The sequence below is a fragment of the Herpailurus yagouaroundi genome, unplaced genomic scaffold (assembly GCF_014898765.1).
Source record: "Herpailurus yagouaroundi ecotype Mexico unplaced genomic scaffold, PumYag 77, whole genome shotgun sequence".
NCBI lineage: Eukaryota > Metazoa > Chordata > Mammalia > Carnivora > Felidae > Herpailurus > Herpailurus yagouaroundi.
The window spans coordinates 36661914-36682554 of NW_024412388.1; the positions used below are offsets into that span (position 1 = coordinate 36661914).

At 38.4% G+C, this 20641-nt stretch overlaps 1 protein-coding gene across 1 annotated transcript in view; it reads right to left on the bottom strand.

Moving 5' to 3' along the window:
* Positions 1-20641, bottom strand: part of PIK3R3 (phosphoinositide-3-kinase regulatory subunit 3) — a 142474-nt gene that overhangs the window by 4660 nt on the left and 117173 nt on the right. Inside the window, exons 6-9 of the mRNA XM_040470090.1 lie at positions 11250-11392; positions 8631-8807; positions 5622-5696; positions 5029-5199 (exon numbers count right to left, since the gene is read on the bottom strand). Of these exons, the coding sequence (XP_040326024.1) occupies positions 5029-5199; positions 5622-5696; positions 8631-8807; positions 11250-11392 (566 nt within the window). The remainder of the gene's footprint in view (positions 1-5028; positions 5200-5621; positions 5697-8630; positions 8808-11249; positions 11393-20641) is intronic.

The following is a 20641-nucleotide window of genomic DNA, read 5'->3' on the forward strand; positions in this document are numbered from 1 at the left end:
TTTTCCAGAGTAGCTGTATGAATTTGCATTCCCACCAACAATGTATAAGGGTTCCTTTTTCTCCATGTCTTCACCAACACTTGCTGATTCTTGCATTTTTTATTTTAGCCATTCTGACAAGTGTAAAGTGATAGCTCATTAGGGCTTTAATTTGCATTTCCCTGATGATGAGTGATGTTAAGCGCCTTTTCATGTGTCTGTTGGCCATCTATATTTCTTCTTTGCGAAAATGTCTATTCATGTTCCCTGCCCATTTTTAATTGCATTATTTGGGGTTTTTTTTGTGTTGAATTGTATAAATTCTTTATATATTTTGGATATTAACCCCTTATCAGATATGTCATTTGCAAATGTCTTCTCCCATTCAGTAGGTTGCCTTTTTGTTCTGTTGATGATTTCCTTTGCTGTTTAAAAAGACAGGCTTACTGCAGCATTATTTACAATAGCCAAATATGGAAGCAACCCAAGTCCATCGATACATGAATGAAGAAGATATGGGAGATACATACACATACATACAAAATGGAATATTAGCCATTAAAGAACAAGATCTTACCATCTGCAAAAACATGGATGGACCTGGAAGGTATGATTCGAAGTGAAATCAGAGTAAGACAAATACTATATATGATTTCACTCATATATGGAATTTAAGAAACAAATGAACAAAGGAAAAAGATTAAAAAAAAACCCAGACCCTTAAGTACAGAGAACTGGTGGTCACCAGGGGTAAGGTGGGTAGGGGGATGGGTGAAATACATGAAGAAGATTAAGAGTACACTTATCTTGGTGAATTTTGAGAAATGTATACAATTGTTGGACTATATAATACACCTGAAACTAATAACACTGTATGTTAATTGTACGTGACATTTTGTTTAAATGTCTATCCAAATCACCCATTTTTAAATTGGAACATTTGTTTTTTTCCTGTTAAGAGTTATGATTTAGACATTAGTTGCTTCACAGATATATGATTTACAAATATTTTCTCCCATTCTGTGGGTTTTTTCACTTTGATAGTGCCCTTTGATATAAAAAGTTTTTAGGGGTGCCTGGGTGGCTCATTCAGTTGAGTGTCTGACCTCAAGCTCTGCATTGGGCTCTCTGCTGTCAGTGCAGAGCCCACTTGAGATCCTCTGTCCCCTTTTTTCTCTGCCCCTCCCCTGCTCATGTTTGCTCTCTTTCAAAAATAAAACATTAAAAAGAATAAAGAAGTGTTTAGTTATGGTGAAATCGAATTTATTTCTTCTTTTTTTATTTATTTTTTTAAGGTTTATTCATTTTTGAGAGAGACAGCACAAACAGGGGAAGGGCAGAGAGAGAGAGACACAGAATCTGAAGCAGGCTCCAGGCTCTGAGCTGTCTGCACAGAGCCTGACGCAGGGCCAAACCCACAAAACACGAAATCATGACCTGAGCCGAAATCGGATGCCTAACCAACTGAGCCACCCAGGTGCCCCTATTTATTTCTTCTTTTGTTGTTTGTGCTTTTGGTTTGTAAGAAACCATTGCCTAATCCAAAGTCACAAGGATTTATGCCTATGTTTTCTAAGTATTCTGTACCTTTAGCTCTTACATTTAAGTCTGTAATCCATTTTATTTATTTTTATTATTTTTTAATGTTTATTTATTTTTGAGAGAGACCACAAGTGGGGGAAGGGCAGAGAGAGAGGGAGACACAGAATATAAGGCAGGCTCCAGGCTCTGAGCTGTGAGCACAGAGCCTAATGTGGGGCTCAAACCCATGAACCATGAGATCGTGACTGGAGCTGAAGTCAGCCGCTTAACCAACTGAGAGTCACTCAGGTGCCCCACTGAGTTATTTTTTATATATGGTGTGAGGCAAGGGTCCAACTTTATTCTTTTGCATGGCTCTCCCACTGTTCCAGCTCCATGTGTTAGAAATGACTATTTTCTCCACATTGAATTGTCCTGAGACCCTTACTGAAAACCAACTGACCATGAATGTAAGAGTTTATTTCTTGTTTCTCAATTCTATTCATTGATCTCCATCTGTATCCTTGTTAGCACCTCAGGATTTTTATTACTAAACCTTTGTTGAGTTTTGAAATCAGGATTTCAACTTTTTTCTATTCTTTCAAAGACCATTTTGGCTGTGCTAGATCCCTTGCTCTCTCATGACATTTTGTCAATTTCTGCAAAAATCCAGCTAGGATTTTTTAATTTCTTAAGTTTATTTTGAGGGAGAGAGCACAAGCGTGTGCACAAGCAAGGGAGGGGCAGAGAGAGAGAGGAAGAGAGAATCCTAAGCAGGCTCCATGCTATCAACACAGAACCCAATGCAGGGCTCGATTTTGTGAACTGTGAGATCATGACCTGAGCCAAAATCAAGAGTCAGATGCTCAACCAACTGAGCCACCCAGATGCCCCTGGGATTTTTGATAGGGATTACATTGAACATGTAGATCAATGTGGGAAGTTATTTCCATCTTAACAATATTAAGTCTTTTAATCCATGAGCAGAGGATGTCTTTCCACTTATTTAAGGTGTCCCTTTAAGTTCTTTTAATAACATTTTATAGTTTTAATCCTAGGTATTTTTGATAATATTACAAATGATATTACATGCCTTCTTCATTTTGTTTTCAGATTGTTTATTACTGGTATTTAGAATCCTGCTCTTTTAACCTGCAACCCTGCTGAACTTTAGCTCTAATAGTTTATATTTTCTTTACCAAACTGGATGCTTTTTATTTTTATTTTTCTTGCCCAATTACCCTAACTAGAACCTTGTATACAATGATAATTAGAAGTGGTGAGAGTGGATATGTTTGTCTTCTTCCCGACCTTAGGGGAAAGGATTGTCTTTCACCATTAAGTATATTAGCTCTGGGGTTTTCATAGATACCCTTTATCAGGTTGAGGAAGTACCCTCCTATTCCTAGTTTGTTCAGTGCTTTTTTAACTTGAAAGAGCACTAGATTTTGTCAAATGCTTTTTGTGAGTCTACTGAAATAATCATGTAGTTTTTGTCCATTATCCTATTAATGCAGTATATATTTTGAATTTTTTTTAATGTTTGTTTATTTTTGAGAGAGAGAGAGCACAAGCATGGGAAGAGCAGAGGGAGAGAGGGAGACACAGAATCCTAAGCAGGCTCCAGGCTCTGAGCTGTCAGCACAGAGCCCAACACGTGGCTTGAACCCACGAACTGCAAGATCATGACCTGAGCCGAAGTTGGACATTTGAGGATTTCCCAAATTTCTGTTTTTGATTTCCAGTTTCTTTGCATTGTGGTTAGAAATCATATTTTGTGATATTTCAACATAACTCACAATGTTTGAGACGTATTAACGTTTTAAACATACTCTGAGACTCGTGACCTAACCTATGGTTAGGTTGAGTCTCTTGCGAAGGTGTACTTTTTCTCCTTCCTTTAGCCTCAGACTTGACCACATTGAGGTCCACAGCAATGTAGATCTCCCTTGCTTATGAAAACTACCTGCAGTCAAATATCATGCTGGCATTCATGCTGAGGATGGCTGTAAGCAAAAGTCTGGCAACACAAAGACTTCCACTTGTTTACCAGCCATTCTGCCTACAGTAATCTCCCAATATACCTAGAACATTTGCTTAAGTAGTTTTTTAGGAGATTCTCATAGCAAAATTCACATGATTATGTAGTAGGAAGTCACACATGGAACTCACTCGTTTTTCCATTTTAATTTGTTAATGACATCATAAAGAAGCTTAAGAAGAAATTGCTTAACTCTACAGCCTTCTCAGGCTGAAGACCTGCAGCCAGCAATGCCTGTATTCATAGGTTAGGGATTCAACTCTGATCCTTATTGCCATTTGGGATAAAAAATTTGATTAGGGATAGATCTAGATCAAAAAGGAAGCAGAAGGCTTGAATGATACTATAAAACAACTAGACCTCACTGACCTATCCAGAACACTACACCTAACAACTGCAGAATACACATTCTTCTCAAGTGCACGTGAAACATCATCCAGGATAGACCAGAGGTTAGGCCACGAGTCTCAATACGTTTAAAACGTTAATACGTCTCAAACATTGAGAGATATGTTGAAATCTCACATAATAGGATTTCTAACCACAATGCAAAGAAACTGGAAATCAAGCGTCTGACTTCAGCTCAGGTCATGATCTCACGGTTTGGGAGTTTGAGCCCCACATTGGGCTCTGTGCTGATAGCTCAGAGCCTGGAGCCTGCACTGGATTCTGTGTCTCCCTCTCTCTCTGCCCCTCCCCCACTCTCATTCTGTCTCTCTCATAAACATTAAAAACTGTTTTCAAAAAGAAAACTAATAGAATAGACTTTTCCAAACAAAGTCATAAAATCATCTTATGGAAAATACCCAATATTTTCTATCAGTACCCCAACAGAATACTATTTAAGTATAAAATTTATATAGTTTTTCTTCTGAAGTAAAAACAGTTCTTAATCAAGCCTTACTTAAACTGACACTGAAGCCCAAATTAGACATGAGGAGACTACTAAAGAATTATGTGATCTTTTCAATTGAAGAACTCACATTACTTTTCACAAATACCTGAAATCCAGTAGTAACATTGCAGGGCCTAATCTACTTACCATTTAAATTAAATTCCCCCAGGCGTGCCTGGGTGGCTCAGTTGGTTAAGCTCTGACTCAGGTTATGATCTCATGGTTTGTGAGTTGGAGCTCCGCAGCATGGGACTCTATGCTGACAGCTTGGAGCCTGGAGCCTGCTTCAGATGCTGTGTCTCCCTCTCTCTGTCTACCCCTCCCCCACTCATTCTCTCTCCCTCTCTCAAAAATGAATAAACATTAAAAAAATTTTTTTTAATTTTAAAAAAAAATTAAAATCCCCTAAAGAATTTCAGATATCATTTCTCCTAAAGCAACAAACTGTTTTCCTTGTACAAATATTAATGGTCTAAGCCATGGGTCCTCATTACTGTACTTGAAATAATTTTAACTGAATTTGATGAGGGGCTGAGTTTCTATTAATCAATGCAAAAGTTTTCAAAAGGTTAACCCCCCAGAGAAGACTTACACCACAGAGCAAGCAAAACATCCTTTCTTGCTACTCTCACGAATTAAGAATGCACCATCAGGTTTCCCATAAAGCAAGTCCTCTGCTTGTACTCGATTGATATCCTCAACAAACCAGGTTTTCTCATCATAATGGGGCAGGTTTTCATCTTCCTCATTGATAAAATAGGTCCTAAAAATTAAATGTTAAAATGTTATTCTAACAATCAGGTTACTTTATATCTAAAAGCAAACTCATGAATAAGACACTCTTCTAAATCTTTAACCACAAAATGACAAAGTGAAACAATAATTACTTATATGGTTTTTAACAACTTCATTGTTTGCTATGGTGCAGAAAGCACAAAAATCACATGTCTCATCCAATCAGCTGACACATGAATGTCTGAATGTGCAATGCTTATGCACCTAGGTTTCATGTGTCTCAGCAGGTCTCTGACCTTAAGTACTCTTCAAGTAATTCAATTCAAGAGGTGCAAAGTTCTTGATTCAATGTCCTCAAGTGACAATGAGAACCAACATTTAGCATGTATGAAGAGGGCTCATGTCTTATATTGGGAACAAAACCCTCTGACAGAAAGGTAAATAACTTACTCATCAGCATCTTCATTCTTGATTCCCAGCCAGGCATTTAGGCGTTTCTGTCTGACTCCTTTGTGATTGAGCCATCTGCCAGAGGGAAGACACCAGTGTCAGTATCTGTGCCAACTCTGCCCAAAGTAGACATGTCCAAGCCAACCAAATTTCCAGAGTCCAGGAACCTTTTATTTTAACCCATTCCCACTAAGAATGGCCAGAGATTTCCTTAAACTAGTTTCTCCTTAACTTTTCCTTCAACTTTCTGCAAAAAAGCAGAAACACAGGGAGGTACCTGAAATTAGGCACTTACCTCATTTTTCAATTTTCCTGTTCTAGAAGGTTGTACCACCATAAGCACACATACACTTGCACTCAGAGAGTGACATGTGTTTCTAAAATCATTAGTTACATGAGCATGGTGTCACATTAGCAATCTCCACTAAGCCAGAAGACTGAAGTCCTGGATGGCCTACTATATTGAGTTAAACATTCCAAAACAATTTCAAGTCCTATTATTTGCACCTAAGCAAGCCACAAGAAATTCATGGTGACAATCTGAGTAATTAATACAAATTTACTTTATCACTAGGCAAATCATAGTATTTTTAAATATACCAAACCAACACTTTAGATGCAAAACAACATAAACCATTACATTTAGTTCTTTTGACATGGCCACTGGTCTAAAACTTGAGTATAAAAACTCTTTCATCACCATCCTCCAACCAGGCTCCTGATCACTCAGGTCTCATCATAAACATCATCTCTCTGGGAGGACTGCCCTAATCATCCCAATGAATGCTATCCCCTTGCTATTCTCTATACTTTACCTTATCACCTTCATAGCACTTTCCTGACATTATTTTGTATTTTCACTTATGTTTGTCTGCCCCACTAAAATGTAAGCTGCTTTAAAGAAAGGAGTCTGTCCTGTTGTTCATGTCCCCACTGCTGAAAACAGTGCCAGCACCTAGTAGATATTCAACAAATACCTCCCTAAACACCCTATGTGTCTTTACCACCAGGTGATGATTTATCACACAAGATGTGAGCTCTCTTTTATATTTAGCCTACATTATTTGTTAAAGGTGCTTTCAAGGTTTAGTTTGCCATACTTATTCATGCCTCTTGGGATGGTATATTTCTTTTTTTTTCTTTAACGTTTATTTTTTTTATTTTTGAGACAGAGACAGAGCATGAATGGGGGAGGGGCAGAGAGAGAGGGAGACAGAATCGGAAGCAGGCTCCAGGCTCTGAGCCATCAGCCCAGAGCCCGACGCGGGGCTCGAACTCGCGGATCGCAAGATCGTGACCTGAGCTGAAGTCGGACGCTTAACCGACTGAGCCACCCAGGCGCCCCAAGGGATGGTATATTTCTTAACCTCATCACTTTCCAGAGAAAACAAGGGCTTCCATTCATTCCATTGGTCCATGGCATAAGTCTTCTTCTTGGGCCTTTCTTCAGTTTCACTATGTGACCAGAACCACATAAGCTTTCCAAGAGCAGACACACCCTAATTTTAGACAAGGGTACTTCCTTGCCTTCTTTCCAAAGTTCTTCTGTATGCTAGGTGTGCTTGCTGGACTTTTTTTTTTTTTTTTTTTTTTTTTGGCCACAATAGCAAACTGAAATGATCCCTAAAGAGGAGTTACTAAAAATTATTCAGCACAGCATAGTTGTAATTGTTTGCCCTCAAAACTTATCACCTTAAATTTTACTCTACTGAAACTCAACAGCTACTGTTCCAACCTCTAACCTTTTATTTTCTCCCCACTCTCTTTCTCACACAAAGAAACCCTGAAGCCTACAGAAAACCCAGTCAGAGGTTTTTACTCTGTCTTCTGCCATGAGTTTGAATAAAGTTATGTTACATGCTTGAAAGTCACCCATAAACATATTTCATAACATTCATTACCTAGAACAAAACCTAATCTATTTTCCTTTTTCATGGATTCTTTCCTTCTATAAAAGTCATTTGTTCTAAAAATCTAACACCTTGTTCTGATGATATATCTTTCAAATAATGTCCCTATATCTAACTAAACCATATAGTTTTCCATAATATTAAATAGTTGGGTTTTAACTATTTAAATCCTTAGGTCAAATTATCTTGCATGCCTGCCATCAGCACATTTCTATTACTTGACTACAGAGTTTCATTTCTTAAATATAAAAACCCTTTAATAGACTGTCCTATATACTTATTTGTAGGCCCCCACTATTAGTGTCCTTGTCTATGCCTATGAGGCATAGTTTCTATTTCTGTGGTTCTATGTAATCAAAGATTCTGGTTTTTGTATGTAGGTGTCACAGATTATGAGTCTGGAGTTCTCTCTTGTGCAAGAGAGTGGACACAGAATTGAATAGGAGGAAGGCTAATGTCCAGGAGAAGACAAGAGCCCCGAACAGGGGCTTCATCTCCGTATTTATTGGGCTCACAAGATATTACCCATGTGGTGAACATGAAGAAAACAAGATCTTACACACATGGCCATGGAGAAAACAATCAGTCAGTAATCGTAAACTTGTGTGTGCAAGAAGCAAAGGGTCTGAGGGGCAAATGGAGTTTGTGATTACAAAGTACAATAGTATTCTGGCGTCAGACGGAAAGTAATTTCACTCATGATCCCATTTACAGTATCTCGCTAGCTAACCTCGGGAGTTTTCATCCCATGGTGGTGGCTTTCCACCCTAAGCCCCATTTATAGGCAAACATTATTTCCCCACATATAGGCAAACATTAACCTGTACTTTTTAAGCTACACCACACTGCCCACACCACACCCACCTTCTGAAATTTCCATTTGTACAGACTGGAGTCTAGAATGCTACATTCTGATTTGCCCCACACGCTGACTAGGTAAACTCTGGTATTGCCAACTACTAACCAGGATTGCTTTCCTAAATTCTTATAATCTCACTGGCTGGTTTCTTAATTACAAATCTCTTCTACCTCTGACATGTCTAGTGCCAGCAGTAATGTGGGGCTGGGGTTTTCTCCCATACGGGCTCAGATTACTCACACAAGGTGCTGATCTCGGATCTTGCGCAGCTGGATCAGGTCAGGTTTGATACTGTTCATTTTTTTATCTATTTCTCGGTTGTCCAAAGCTTGTTTCTTCAAATCTTGCTCTAGACGCATTTTGCTATCATGAATCTCACCCAGACGTGATTTCAATTTGTCATAATTCATCATAATTCTGTGAAAACATTTGACATATTAAGGCTAAACCAGGAACCAAACAGAAGCATTCTATAGTATGAGCATAGTCCTAGTATCTTAGGTGTGGTGGATATTTGTTGTTTTTTCCTGGTCCATATCCATTCTCGCTCTTGGTAATGGCACCTTGATGTTCCCCGTAGGTAAGGGCTCCCTGCCCCCATCTCAGAGTCACGATGAATATTCACACAACCCAGCCTGGGCAATAAAAGTATTCCACCATTACATCCTATCGCCACACTCAGACCACAGTGACTAGTTCAGGAATGAGAATAATACCTGAATTGACCCAATGAGAGTCAATTCTAGGACTTTTGCTAGAACTATTAAACAGAGATTCTCTCTTTCCACTCAATTGCTAAGTTATAAATATGTGATTCTAGGACTCCCAGCAGCTATACCACCAACCTCATAGGGAAAGCCTGCCTAAGGATGAAGCCAACACAGAGAAAACCTAAGGCAAAATACAGGGTATAAGAAAGAATACTGATGACCTTGTTTGGGCCCTGGATCCAGCCATGACTAAACAAGTAAGGCTCTATGTATGATATTCAAGAGATAGCACAATATAACAGTTAAGAGCAACAGCTTTGGAGTCAGGCTGCCTAAGTTTGAATCTCTGCCCTGCCACTTGTGTGGCTATGGGCAAGTTACCTAACCTCTTTGTGCCTTTATCTCCTCATTTGTTTAAATGGGCCCTATAATAGTACCTACTTCACTAAATTATTATGTGAATTAAATGTAGTAATACATCTAAAAGGACTAAACAGTGCCTGGTACATCCTGGTAAGCACTCAGCAGATAATGGCCCTAAGCTTTTCTAGCACACAAAGTTTTGCTGTGCTCTGAAGACAAGTGTCTGTGTCACTCATTTGTCACTTAATATAATACATGGTTTTATATTCATGTTAAAACTTCTTCATCAGATACTTTACCTCCCTTTGCAACTGAACCACAAGTTCTTTTCTATTTCTTCATCTTAATAATAATGCCATTTATTGATATCATATGCCAACATACATACACACACATGCCTTTCTGCAACGTAAGTATACATGTATGTGTCTATCACTTGATTCTCAACGCATTTCAAAAAGATATTATCCAGTTTACGGAGGAGGAAATGGGCTTAGAGAATTAAGTAACTTACCCAAGGTTACACAACTAGTACGTGGTCAATACAGAATCCAAGCCCATGGTTTTAATGGTTTTAACCATTAAGCTATCCTGCCTCAACAGCACTTAGCCCTATTCTTATGCACACAGAAGTTCACTGACACTTTGATACTAGTAATGAGAAGTAATTATGCCTTTCCCTTGCAAATGATTCATTTTTATCTACTATCCACTTTTTCATTCCTCATCCCACTGTTACTTGGCTCGGTCTCCCAATATTCCACTAAATTTGCTATGATAAAGGCTTCCAATATCCTTTTAGTTGCCAGACCCAATATTTCTCAGGCTGCACACTCTCTGTGTAATCTCATTCTTAGTATAACTTTACACTTATAACCTTAGTATAACCTACACACTTATGCCTCCCAAATCCTTTCTGTACCTTGAGTTCCAAAACCAAATAACCAGCTGCCTGCTTCTCAGACAACTCCATTTGGTTTCTCACAGGAACTTCAAATTCATTGGTTCCAACCCTGAACCTTCCTCACGTACTTTCTATTTTAGTAAATAACACCATTCCTTAGTCTAAGAAATAATCTAGGAATCCTAGAAATCTAGGAGTAATCTTTGACTTCTCCCACACCAACCATATCTAGTCAGGTATCAAGTCCTCAGTATTTCCATTAATTCCCCCTCCTTTCCTGCCATTGCTCTGGTTCAGGCCCTCACCATCATTTAACCTGATGACCACAAACACTGCAGTCACCTGCAAGAGTCAAGCTGGTCTTCCTGCCCATAGTCTTGTTCAGCCTCCAATTTATTCTCAGACTGCTGCTGTTTATTTTCAGTTCAACAAATATTCAGTGAGCATCACCATGTACGTTCAGGTACCATAACAGATGCTGGAGCTATCAGGGAAAATAAGCCACCATCCTTATTTCACCAACAAGCTTGCAGTTTAGTGGGTGTGACATTTGGCAAAGTCACGGTAGGAATCAGGACCAGATACTGTAGGGGTAGGGACAAAAAGCTCCTAAACCAGTCTAGAAAATCAGGGAAATTTTTCTTAAAAAAGTCATGTGTAAGCTAAATCCTAAAGGATGAGCAGGAGTTAAAAATTTGGAAGGACATAGAAGGAACACAGAACAGAGGCAGTTCAATTTGGTGCCATTAGTGGGAACAGCAAATAGTTCCATATAGCAGGACTGTGAAGTTTACAAGGGTAAAAGCAGACACAACAGAGATTATTGGGGAAGAAAAGAAGTCTCTTCTCATTGATGCACTTGGAAGTGTTAGATAGATTTACCGTTCAATTTCCTTTTCATTCCCCTCTCTGCGAAATCGCTCGATATATTCTTTGCTATGCTGTTCTTGTGTGTGACACTGCTCTTCAAATATTTTAATTGTTTCATTAAAAGCTTCTATTGCAGTCCTTTTCATCTGTATTTCCTACAAAGGAGAAAAAGAAAAGACATACACTTTATCTTTTTTTTTTTCTGGTAACCTTGGTCTTAAATCTTGTAATTCTAATTACAATTCCATAGAAAATGAAAGATGGCTAAAACAACTCTTACTTATTTAACTCCCACCCTTAATACTTATATGCAAACTACATCACTCAAACCCTAAAATAGAAGAAAAAAAACTATTACTTGAAATATAGCTGAGATCCACAAAAAGGCCTGAGTTGCTTAGATTAACCCTAAACACTTTCAGATATTTTTTTTAATGTTTGTTTATTTTGATATAGAGAGAAAACATGTGTGCACAAGTGGAAGAGAGGAAGAGAGAGAATCCCGAGGCTCCATGCTGTCAGAGCAGAGCCCAACAAGGGGCTCAATCTCATAAACCGTGAGATCATGACCTGAGTTGAAATCAAGAGTCCAATGCTTAACCGACTGAGCCACCCAAGTGCCCTGAACACTTTGAAGACAAAAATAAAATTATGTTTTTGCACTCATTGTAGTGCTGACCCCCAAAAGGCGCTGAAGAAGTGAATGGATACAGTGGAGGAGTCCATACACCAACGTACAAAGCCTTATTCCCAGAAAAGTCCTATAGAGTCTATTTATTGTTATTATCATTTCTAAAACATGTAGTTTTTCTAAACAGATTCATCAGTAGATTAATCTCAGAAGCAGAAAATGAGGGGTGCCTGGATGGTTCAATCAGTAGAGCATCAGACGCTTAACCTCAGGGTTATACATTTGAGCCCCACATTGGGTATAGAAATTACTTAACAATAAAAAAAATTTTTAATTTTTTTTTAATGTTTATTCTTGAGAGAGACAGAGACAGAGCATGAGTCGGGGAGGGGCAGAGAGAGAGGGAGACAAATCTGAAGCAACTTCCAGGCCCCACACTGCCAGCACAGAGCCCAACACAGGGTTCAAACCCACGAACTGTGAGATCATGACCTGATCCAAAGTCGGACACTTAACCGACTGAGCCACCCAGACGCTCCCCAAAAAATCTTTAAAAAGAAAAGGAAAAGCAGAAAATGAAAGGGGGAAGAATAGCAGCTAAGTCAGATGCAGAGGAGCATCTGGGTGGCTCAGTAGGTTAAACGTCTGACTTTGGCTCAGGTCATGATCCCAAGGTTTGGGAGTTCGAGCCCTACATCAGGCACTCTACTGTCAGCGCACAGCCTGTTTCAGATCTTCTGTCCCCCTCTCTCTGCCCCTCCCCTGCTGATTTGCTCTCTCTCTCTCTCAAAATAAATAAACTTAAAAAAAAAACAAAATTATATGCAGAATAAGATGAAAAACTAAAAACTTCACAAACAAATGCCCGGTAGGCTAAGCCATTTAGCACTAGGATAAGTAGTCCTATACATTTTGATGAGCTCTGAGGTTTTTTTTAGACTTCAGCATCTGAACTCAGATTCCCCCAAATCTTCAGAGGGTTAAAATTTTGTACAATTTATATTAGAAAGTCAAGAAATATTTTAAAGGTCTAGAAAATTGCTATCCTGAATATTTACAGTTTTTAAAGTTTGGTGTTTATGGGATAATTCCTCAAAACTATCCAGCATTGATTAATTTTAACAAATGATTACCGAGAATCCACTATACAGCAAGTACAGTCTGGTGGTAAAGAGATTAATAAAACATGAAGCCTGCCCTCCAGGTTTCAGAACACACAGGTGAAACAGATTTCCGAACTCTGATAAGGTTTTGTTCCATGTCATGGCAGAGACAATCAAATCAGGGTGAATTACTTCTTTACAGAGGCTTCATGGAGGCTACAAGAACCTTATGATGTTCCATATGCTTGAAGTTATACATATCTCAAATAGTGCTGTAAACTTATTGGAATGCCCATATCTAAATATCTAGCTACAAATTCTGCAACTCTCAAATTACAGTGGAGGGTCTTGGCTCCCTTGCAAGATCAAAAATTACCTATGAAGCCCTGGCCCTATATCCTTAAAGAAGACACTAATAATTCAGACTTTACTATAACTGGTGTTTGTGTTGGTAGGTAAAGCAGCAAAGGGAAAATATTTATAGCATTGCCGAAGCAGCAGCTGCCCCATAAACAATGTCACAATACCTACCACAAAAAAACTGTAAATCTACCTATATCTATACCCCTTCTCTCCTTTCTCCTCTCCAGCCCTTCTTATGGTTCCTTCTCATCAGCATACAAACAGGTTCTAGTAACACCACTTTGAAAAAATAATCCCTTAACCCTAAATTCTCTTCCAGTGAATTAAGTTCCTTGAACAAACTATCTATATAGGCTGTCTCTCTTTCCTCATCTCTCATTCTCACTCCAACTCACTCTTTTCCGGCTTCTGTACCTACCATTCCACAGAGACTGTCTTTCCAAGGTTATCAATGATCTCATTGCCCAATTCCTGTCCCCTATCCCAATCCATCCCTAAATCCTATCAAGTCCTCCTAATTACATGTAATCCAGATGTCAAATATCCCCACATGCAATCTATTCTCATCCTGTGCCAACTATGACTCAGGATACACCATCTCTTCCCATTCTCTGGGAAGAATTCACTTCCAACAAAGCAATCCAAATTTTATCTAAGGTTTCACAGAAACCTTAGGCAGTCTATAACACTTATAAATATTGAAACATTTATAAACAGAGGAGATCAATTCTTTAACTTCCCTTTAACACTCACTATCCTCACTGTCCCAGCACATCTCCTGTACTGCTAATAATCACTGGATATTCCTCTTCCTCCACCTCCCAAAGCCTTAAACCTCATGGCTCTTCTCTGCTCAGCCATCTTACGTCTTTCTCTCAGTTCTCGCACACCCAGATTTAGCCCTCTCCTAGCTTCAACTTAGTGGTTTTTGCAGTTTCCTCCATCTACTCCCATACCCAGCTCCCCAACCAAGGATTCCAAGTCCAGAATGCAGTCTCACACCAGCTGCTCAGAACTCATACTCTGTGGTTAAATCCCCAGTATTACTGAGCATGCGGACAACATGTGGAGCCTTCTTCGCTTCCTCCAGTCATGACAAGAAAGCGGAAATGCAGTTCTAGGGGCACCTGGGTGACTCAGTCACTTAAGCATCTGACTCTTGATTTCAGCTCAGGTCATGATCCTCACAGTTGGTAAGATCAAGCCCCACATCGGGCTCTGAGCTGACAGTATGGCACCTGCTTGAGATTCTCTCCCTCTTTCTCTGCTGTTCCCCAGCTCATGTGCACACCTTGTTGAGATGACAACCTTTGGGCAAAGACTTGAAGGAGGGGAGGGGGTTAGCCAGCTGACTATCTGGGCAAGGCGGTGCAGTGGGGGAGTGTTTCAGGCAAGGAAGTGGCCAGTAAAACACTCAAAGGTAGGAAGCAGGTCTAGTATATTCGAAGAACTGCAAAGAGGATAGCATGGTTGGAGAAGAGAGCAGTAATGAGGCCAGAGAGGAAGAGGAGCGCAGATTATGCTGGGCACTGTAGAAAGCACTCTGGCTTTCCTATGTGTAAACCATGGAACCACAGACAGGTGTTAAAGGAGTACTGTGATCATACCTAGGTTTTACAAGTAAAGGTTTCCCCTACATAGAGTTCCTATGAAACCTTTCACAAGCCAAAATGGCATAAAGCAAAGAAACAATTAACATTAATTTACATGGAAAAAATTTTTGCAGTGTTCCCAAACTCAAAAAATAACTTCTCTTGGGCTTTTTTTTCTGAATACCTTAGGACACATCTTACTAACAGGTGCACAAAGTAAATGGAGAGAAGCACAGATGCTCACAGACACAGTTCAAAGCTATAGTGGCTTGATGCTGAGATGCTGAGTGTAGTTCCCGGGGAGGGAACTTGGCAGCACCATTCCCACTGCTTGGGGTGCACACTGCCTTTGTAACAGCTTGATGCAAAACAAACTCTGAATGCTATTGTCACTTTTTGCCTTTTTTTGTAAAAGCAGAACTCTTCAGATTTATTTCAGTTAGTGAAAACAAGTACTAATGTAGGTCTTTCATAAAAGCCAAGTGGTGTAATGAGAACTTGCAAAATGCAGGGCACACCTGCATCTCCTAGCTGCTCTGTTGAGAACTGATCAGGGAGAGTGAAGCATGGATAAGGGCAAGAAGATCAGTTAGGAGGTTTCTGTGGTAAATCAAAGTAAGAAATGATAGTGACTTAGATCAAGGTATCAGCAGTGGATGTGAGGAGAAGGGGTTGCATTCTGGCTATATTCTAAAGGTAAAATCAACAGAAATTCTTACTGGATTTGATGGAAGGTGTACAAGAAAGAGTCTGGGATGGCTTCAAGGCTTTTGACCTAAGAGAGGACATGACTTCTCTCAACTCCGACAGGTAAGGCAAAGGATAGAACAGCCCTGAGTTCAATTTTGTTCATGAGTTCAGTTTGACATGTTAAGTCTAAGAGATATCTATTAAACATCCAAGTGGAGCTGTTGGAAAGGCAATTGGATATATATGAGTCTACAATTAAGAGAAGTTAGAAGAAGCAGAGACATAAATTTGGGAGTTACCAGCATACAGATCATATATAAAGCCATGAGGCTGTTTGAGATCACCAGAGAGTGAATAAATAACCAGAAAAAAGAAAAGGCCCAAGGTCAAAGATGAGAAATCAGCAAAGATGACCAAGAAGGAACCAACAGGGAGGTCAAACTCTCCGTTCTCAGTTGTCTCTGGTTATTTCCAGATCTGGAAATTCCATTTATAATTTTTATTATGGTTTTCTGTTCCACCTCTTATCTACAGAAATAATCGTATTGTTTTTGCATACAGCCATGTGTTTTCAATGTTTACCAATTTTTTAGTATGAGATAATGTAAGTGCATAAAAAAAATGCAGAGCTTAACAAATTATTATAAAATGAACATTCACTACCAGCAACCCCAGAAATTCCTTGTGTATCCTTTCTGGATCATAACTCCCTGTCTCTGCCCACTCTACTTCCCCCACCTTGGTAATAACACTATCCTGCCCTTTATGAGGATCATTTCCTTGTTATTCTTTATGATTTTACCACTTTATGTTCCCAACCAAAATAAAAAAGTTAACGTTTACCTTGTTTTGTACCTTCTATGAATAGACCCATAGAATATATATATGTATTCCTTCACTCAATATTCTTTGTGAGATTAAACAGTGTTATATGTTGCCCTTTAAATAAATATACACACACAAATATAGTCATCCATCATTGTTTTGTTTGATGGAGAGAAAAGGGATCAAAACATGCCTTTTTGGCTAATGTACATTGTGTTTGACAAATGCTGTCAGAGTACTTCAACCTTGTGTAGAACAGAGTCTCATCTCTCCCTCTGTGCTTCTAGAGTCAAGCACAGTATCATGCCTAGATGCTACAAAGGAACTGAGTTTGAATTTAGGAGATTTATAATCTAATCTTGGTAATGTTAAAAACTGGTTATGTCCCTTAAGAGAGTCTTTCTATGCTTTAAGTTCCCATCTATAAAATGGAGATAATGGCAACCCCAACTATATTTGAGAGAGAGAAAGAGAGAGAGAGAATGAGTGAATGAATGACAAAAGGATAGAAAGAAATGGAAACAGGGAATCAGGAAAAAAAAAAAAAGTGGGGTGGGGGGACTATACATCCAAAAACATTTACTGAATACATTAGTCTAGCCATGATATATTTTAACAATAAATGACAGTATACCACATACATTTTTTTCCTACCTTGCTTTTTTTACTTAATGTATCTTAGAAATCACTCAGAATCAGTAAATATAGACCTTACCTCATTTTTTGATGGTAATAGAATAACTGCATATCATTTTGTTTTTTTAAAAAAGGTCATTTTTGTTATATATATTATTGTTATTAATGTGTATAGTATTTCTATTATTTCCTCCTTTCTGTTTTTAACTGTAGTTTTCCCAAATCCTGTTAATTCTATCACCCCAAACATTCCAGCATATTTTTATAAAGTTTCCCTTCAGGTTAGTGAGTACACCCACAGCTGAAATCACTGTTCACACACTTCTACATGCTGTTTCCTTTGCCTGCAACTATACCATAAGCATTTCTCAGGTCATTAGGAATTCCTAAAAAGCACATCGTTAGCAGCAGTTGACTCCAAGAAATCAGGACTTTTATTCTGTATGCAATAATTCATAATAATTCAGCAATAATTTATACTGAATTTAATAATTCAGCAATCATCTATATTGAATTTAGCATACATATTTATATAACCTTTGTACTTTTTAAAAATCAAAGTTAAAATAATTTCTGAAAACCTATTTTAATAGTTGTATAATGTTCTATTATATGTATGATCATTTCACCATCCCCTAATGTTGCCCACTTATGTTGATTCAATCTAAAGAGGCTTCAGTAAATTTTTCCCCATTCTACCCGAAACACTGGCCTCATCACAGATAATTCATCTGGAAAAGCTAAAGGAATACAGAGAGAAAATGAAATTAGCAGGGTAAAAAAGCATACACACACAGGCACACCAGAGATATAGCTCAAGTATTATGAAGAAAGAAAAAGTATTAAAATCATTCTGAATAACTAATTAATAAAATTAAACCTGAAAATAAAATGGAAGTAAACTTCTCATATAGGAAAATAGACCATTACAGCATTTCTGGCTGTAATCCCATACCTTTTCCCAGTCAGTACTATATCTCATTCCTAATCTGTAATCCTCATAGGGTAGTATCCCCTAATACCCTCTTCAGGGTTGCAGTATCTACCTTAACACTGCCCACCATGGACACTACCCTGGAAATAAGATCAGTGGCTATGAGGCTGGAAAAATCAATAATATAAATACTAGGGTCAAACAGGAAACCGTGAGTTACAGTTATACTAGAATAGCTCCCTGCTGACTACACCTTCCACAGATAACTATAAACTATAGACAAAGATATAAGAAACATGTATTTCACATTATAGTCAAATTGTCAAAAGAGAATCTTGAAAGAAGCAAGAGAGAAGAAATGTGTCATGTACAAAGATCTTCAATAAAATTAATAGCTGTTTTCCTGTCAGAAACCATGGAGGCCAGAAGGCGGTGGGATGGCATAGAAATCTTAAAAGAAAAAAAACTGTCAACCAAGAAGTCTATATTCAAGCAGTACTATCCTTCAACTAGAAAAAGAAGAGCAAACTAAACCCAAAGCTAGCAGAAGGAAATAATAAAGATTAAAAAGGTAAATGAAATAGAAAATAGAAAAGTAGAGAAAATCGACAAAACTAAAAAGTGGTTCTTTAACAAGATCACCAAAATTGACAAACCTTTAGTTAGATTAAGGGAAAAAAAAGACTCAAATTACTAAATTGTTAAGTTTAAAGGGGGCCATACTCCCCACTTTACAGAAATAAAAATTGTTAAGAGAATGCTGCATAAAATTTATGCCAATAGACTGGATAACCTAGATGAAATGGACAAATTCCTAGAAACACACAACTACCAAAACTGACTCAAAAAGAAAATCTAAATAGACCAAGAATCAATAAGAAAATTGAAGCAGTAATCAAAAACTTCCCAACAAAGGAAAGCCCAGGATCAGATAGCTTCACTAGTGAAGTTTACCAAACATTTAAAGAAGAATTAATACCAACCCTTCCCAAAAACTAGAAGGAGGAAGGAACACTTGCTAACTCATTCACAAGGCCATCATTACTCTGATCCTGAAGCTAAATCAAGAGACTGCAAGAAAACTACAGAACAACATGCCTTTTGAATACAGATGCAAAAATCCTCAACAAAATACTAGTCAACTAAATTTAGCAGCGTATTGAAAGGACTTTAACTGTATACGATTACCACATGGAATTTATCCCAGGAATGCAAGGGTGGTTCAACATACGAAAATCAGTCAATACACAACATTAATAGGCTGAAGGAAAAAAAAAAAACCACGATCATCTTAATTGATGCAGACAAAACATCTGACAAAATCCAACATCCTTGCATGATAAAAACCATAAACTAGAAATAAAAGGAAACTTCTTCATCATATAAAGGCCATTGTTATAGATTGAATTGTGTTCCCACATAAGATATGATCAGTCCTAATCCTCAGGACCTTAGAATGTGATCTTACTAGGAAAGAGAGTCTTTAGTGAATTAAGATGAGGTGATACTGGAAGTGGATGGGCCCTAATCCAATGACTGGTTAGTATCCTTATAAAAAAGAAAGCAGAGACACAGAGGGAGAATGCTACTGATAATGAAGGCATAAACAGAAGTGGTATGTCCAACCCAAAGAATGCCAAGGACTGCCAGCAACCAACAGAAGCTAAGAAAAACAAGGAATGGTCTTCCCCAGAGCCTCCAGAAAGAGAGGGACCTACCAACATCTTGATTTTGGACTTGGAGTCCCTAGAACAGTGAAACAATAAATTTGTTGTTTTAGGACACCCAGTTTGTTGTACTTTGTTTTTGTTTTTTGGGTTTTTTAAAAAAATTTCTTTTAATGTTTATTCATCCTTGGGAGACACAGAGTGAGTGGGGGAGGGGCAGAGAGAGAGGGAGACAGAATCCAAAGCAGGCTCTAGGCTCTGAGCTGTCAGCACAGAGCCCAACACGGTGCTCAAACCCATGAACCACGAGATCATGACCTGAGCTGAAGTCAGATGCTCAACCGACTGAGCCACCCAGGTACCTCTTGTGTGTTGTACTTTGTTACAACAGACCTAGGAAACTAATACAGCTATATAGAAAAAACACAAGCTTAACATCATACTCAATGGTGAAATGGGCTAACTTTCTCCTAAGTCATGAAGGAGACAAGGATATCCATCCACTTTCTCCACTTTTATTTAACAAAGTACTTAAAGTTCTAGCCAAAGCAATTAGGCAATGAAAAGAAATATGGGACATTCATGGGGCATCTGGGTGGCTCAGTCAGTTGAGTGTCTGACTTCGGCTCGGGTCATGATCTCATGGTTTGTGGGTTCAGGCCCTGAGTCGGGCTCTGTGCTGACAGCTCAGAGCCTGGAGCCTGCTTTGAATTATGTGTCTCCGTCTCTCTCTTCCCCTCCCCGCTCACACTCTGTCGCTCGCTCACTCTCTCTCTCACAAATAAATAAACATTAAAAAATTAAAAAAAAAATACAGGACATTCATATTGGAGAGGAAGAAGTAAAATTATCTCAAATGACATTATCTTATAGGTACACAACCCTAAAGAATCCATCAAAAACTGTTAGAGCTAATAAATTTAGCAAAGTTGCAGAATACAAAATCAACACACAAAATCAACT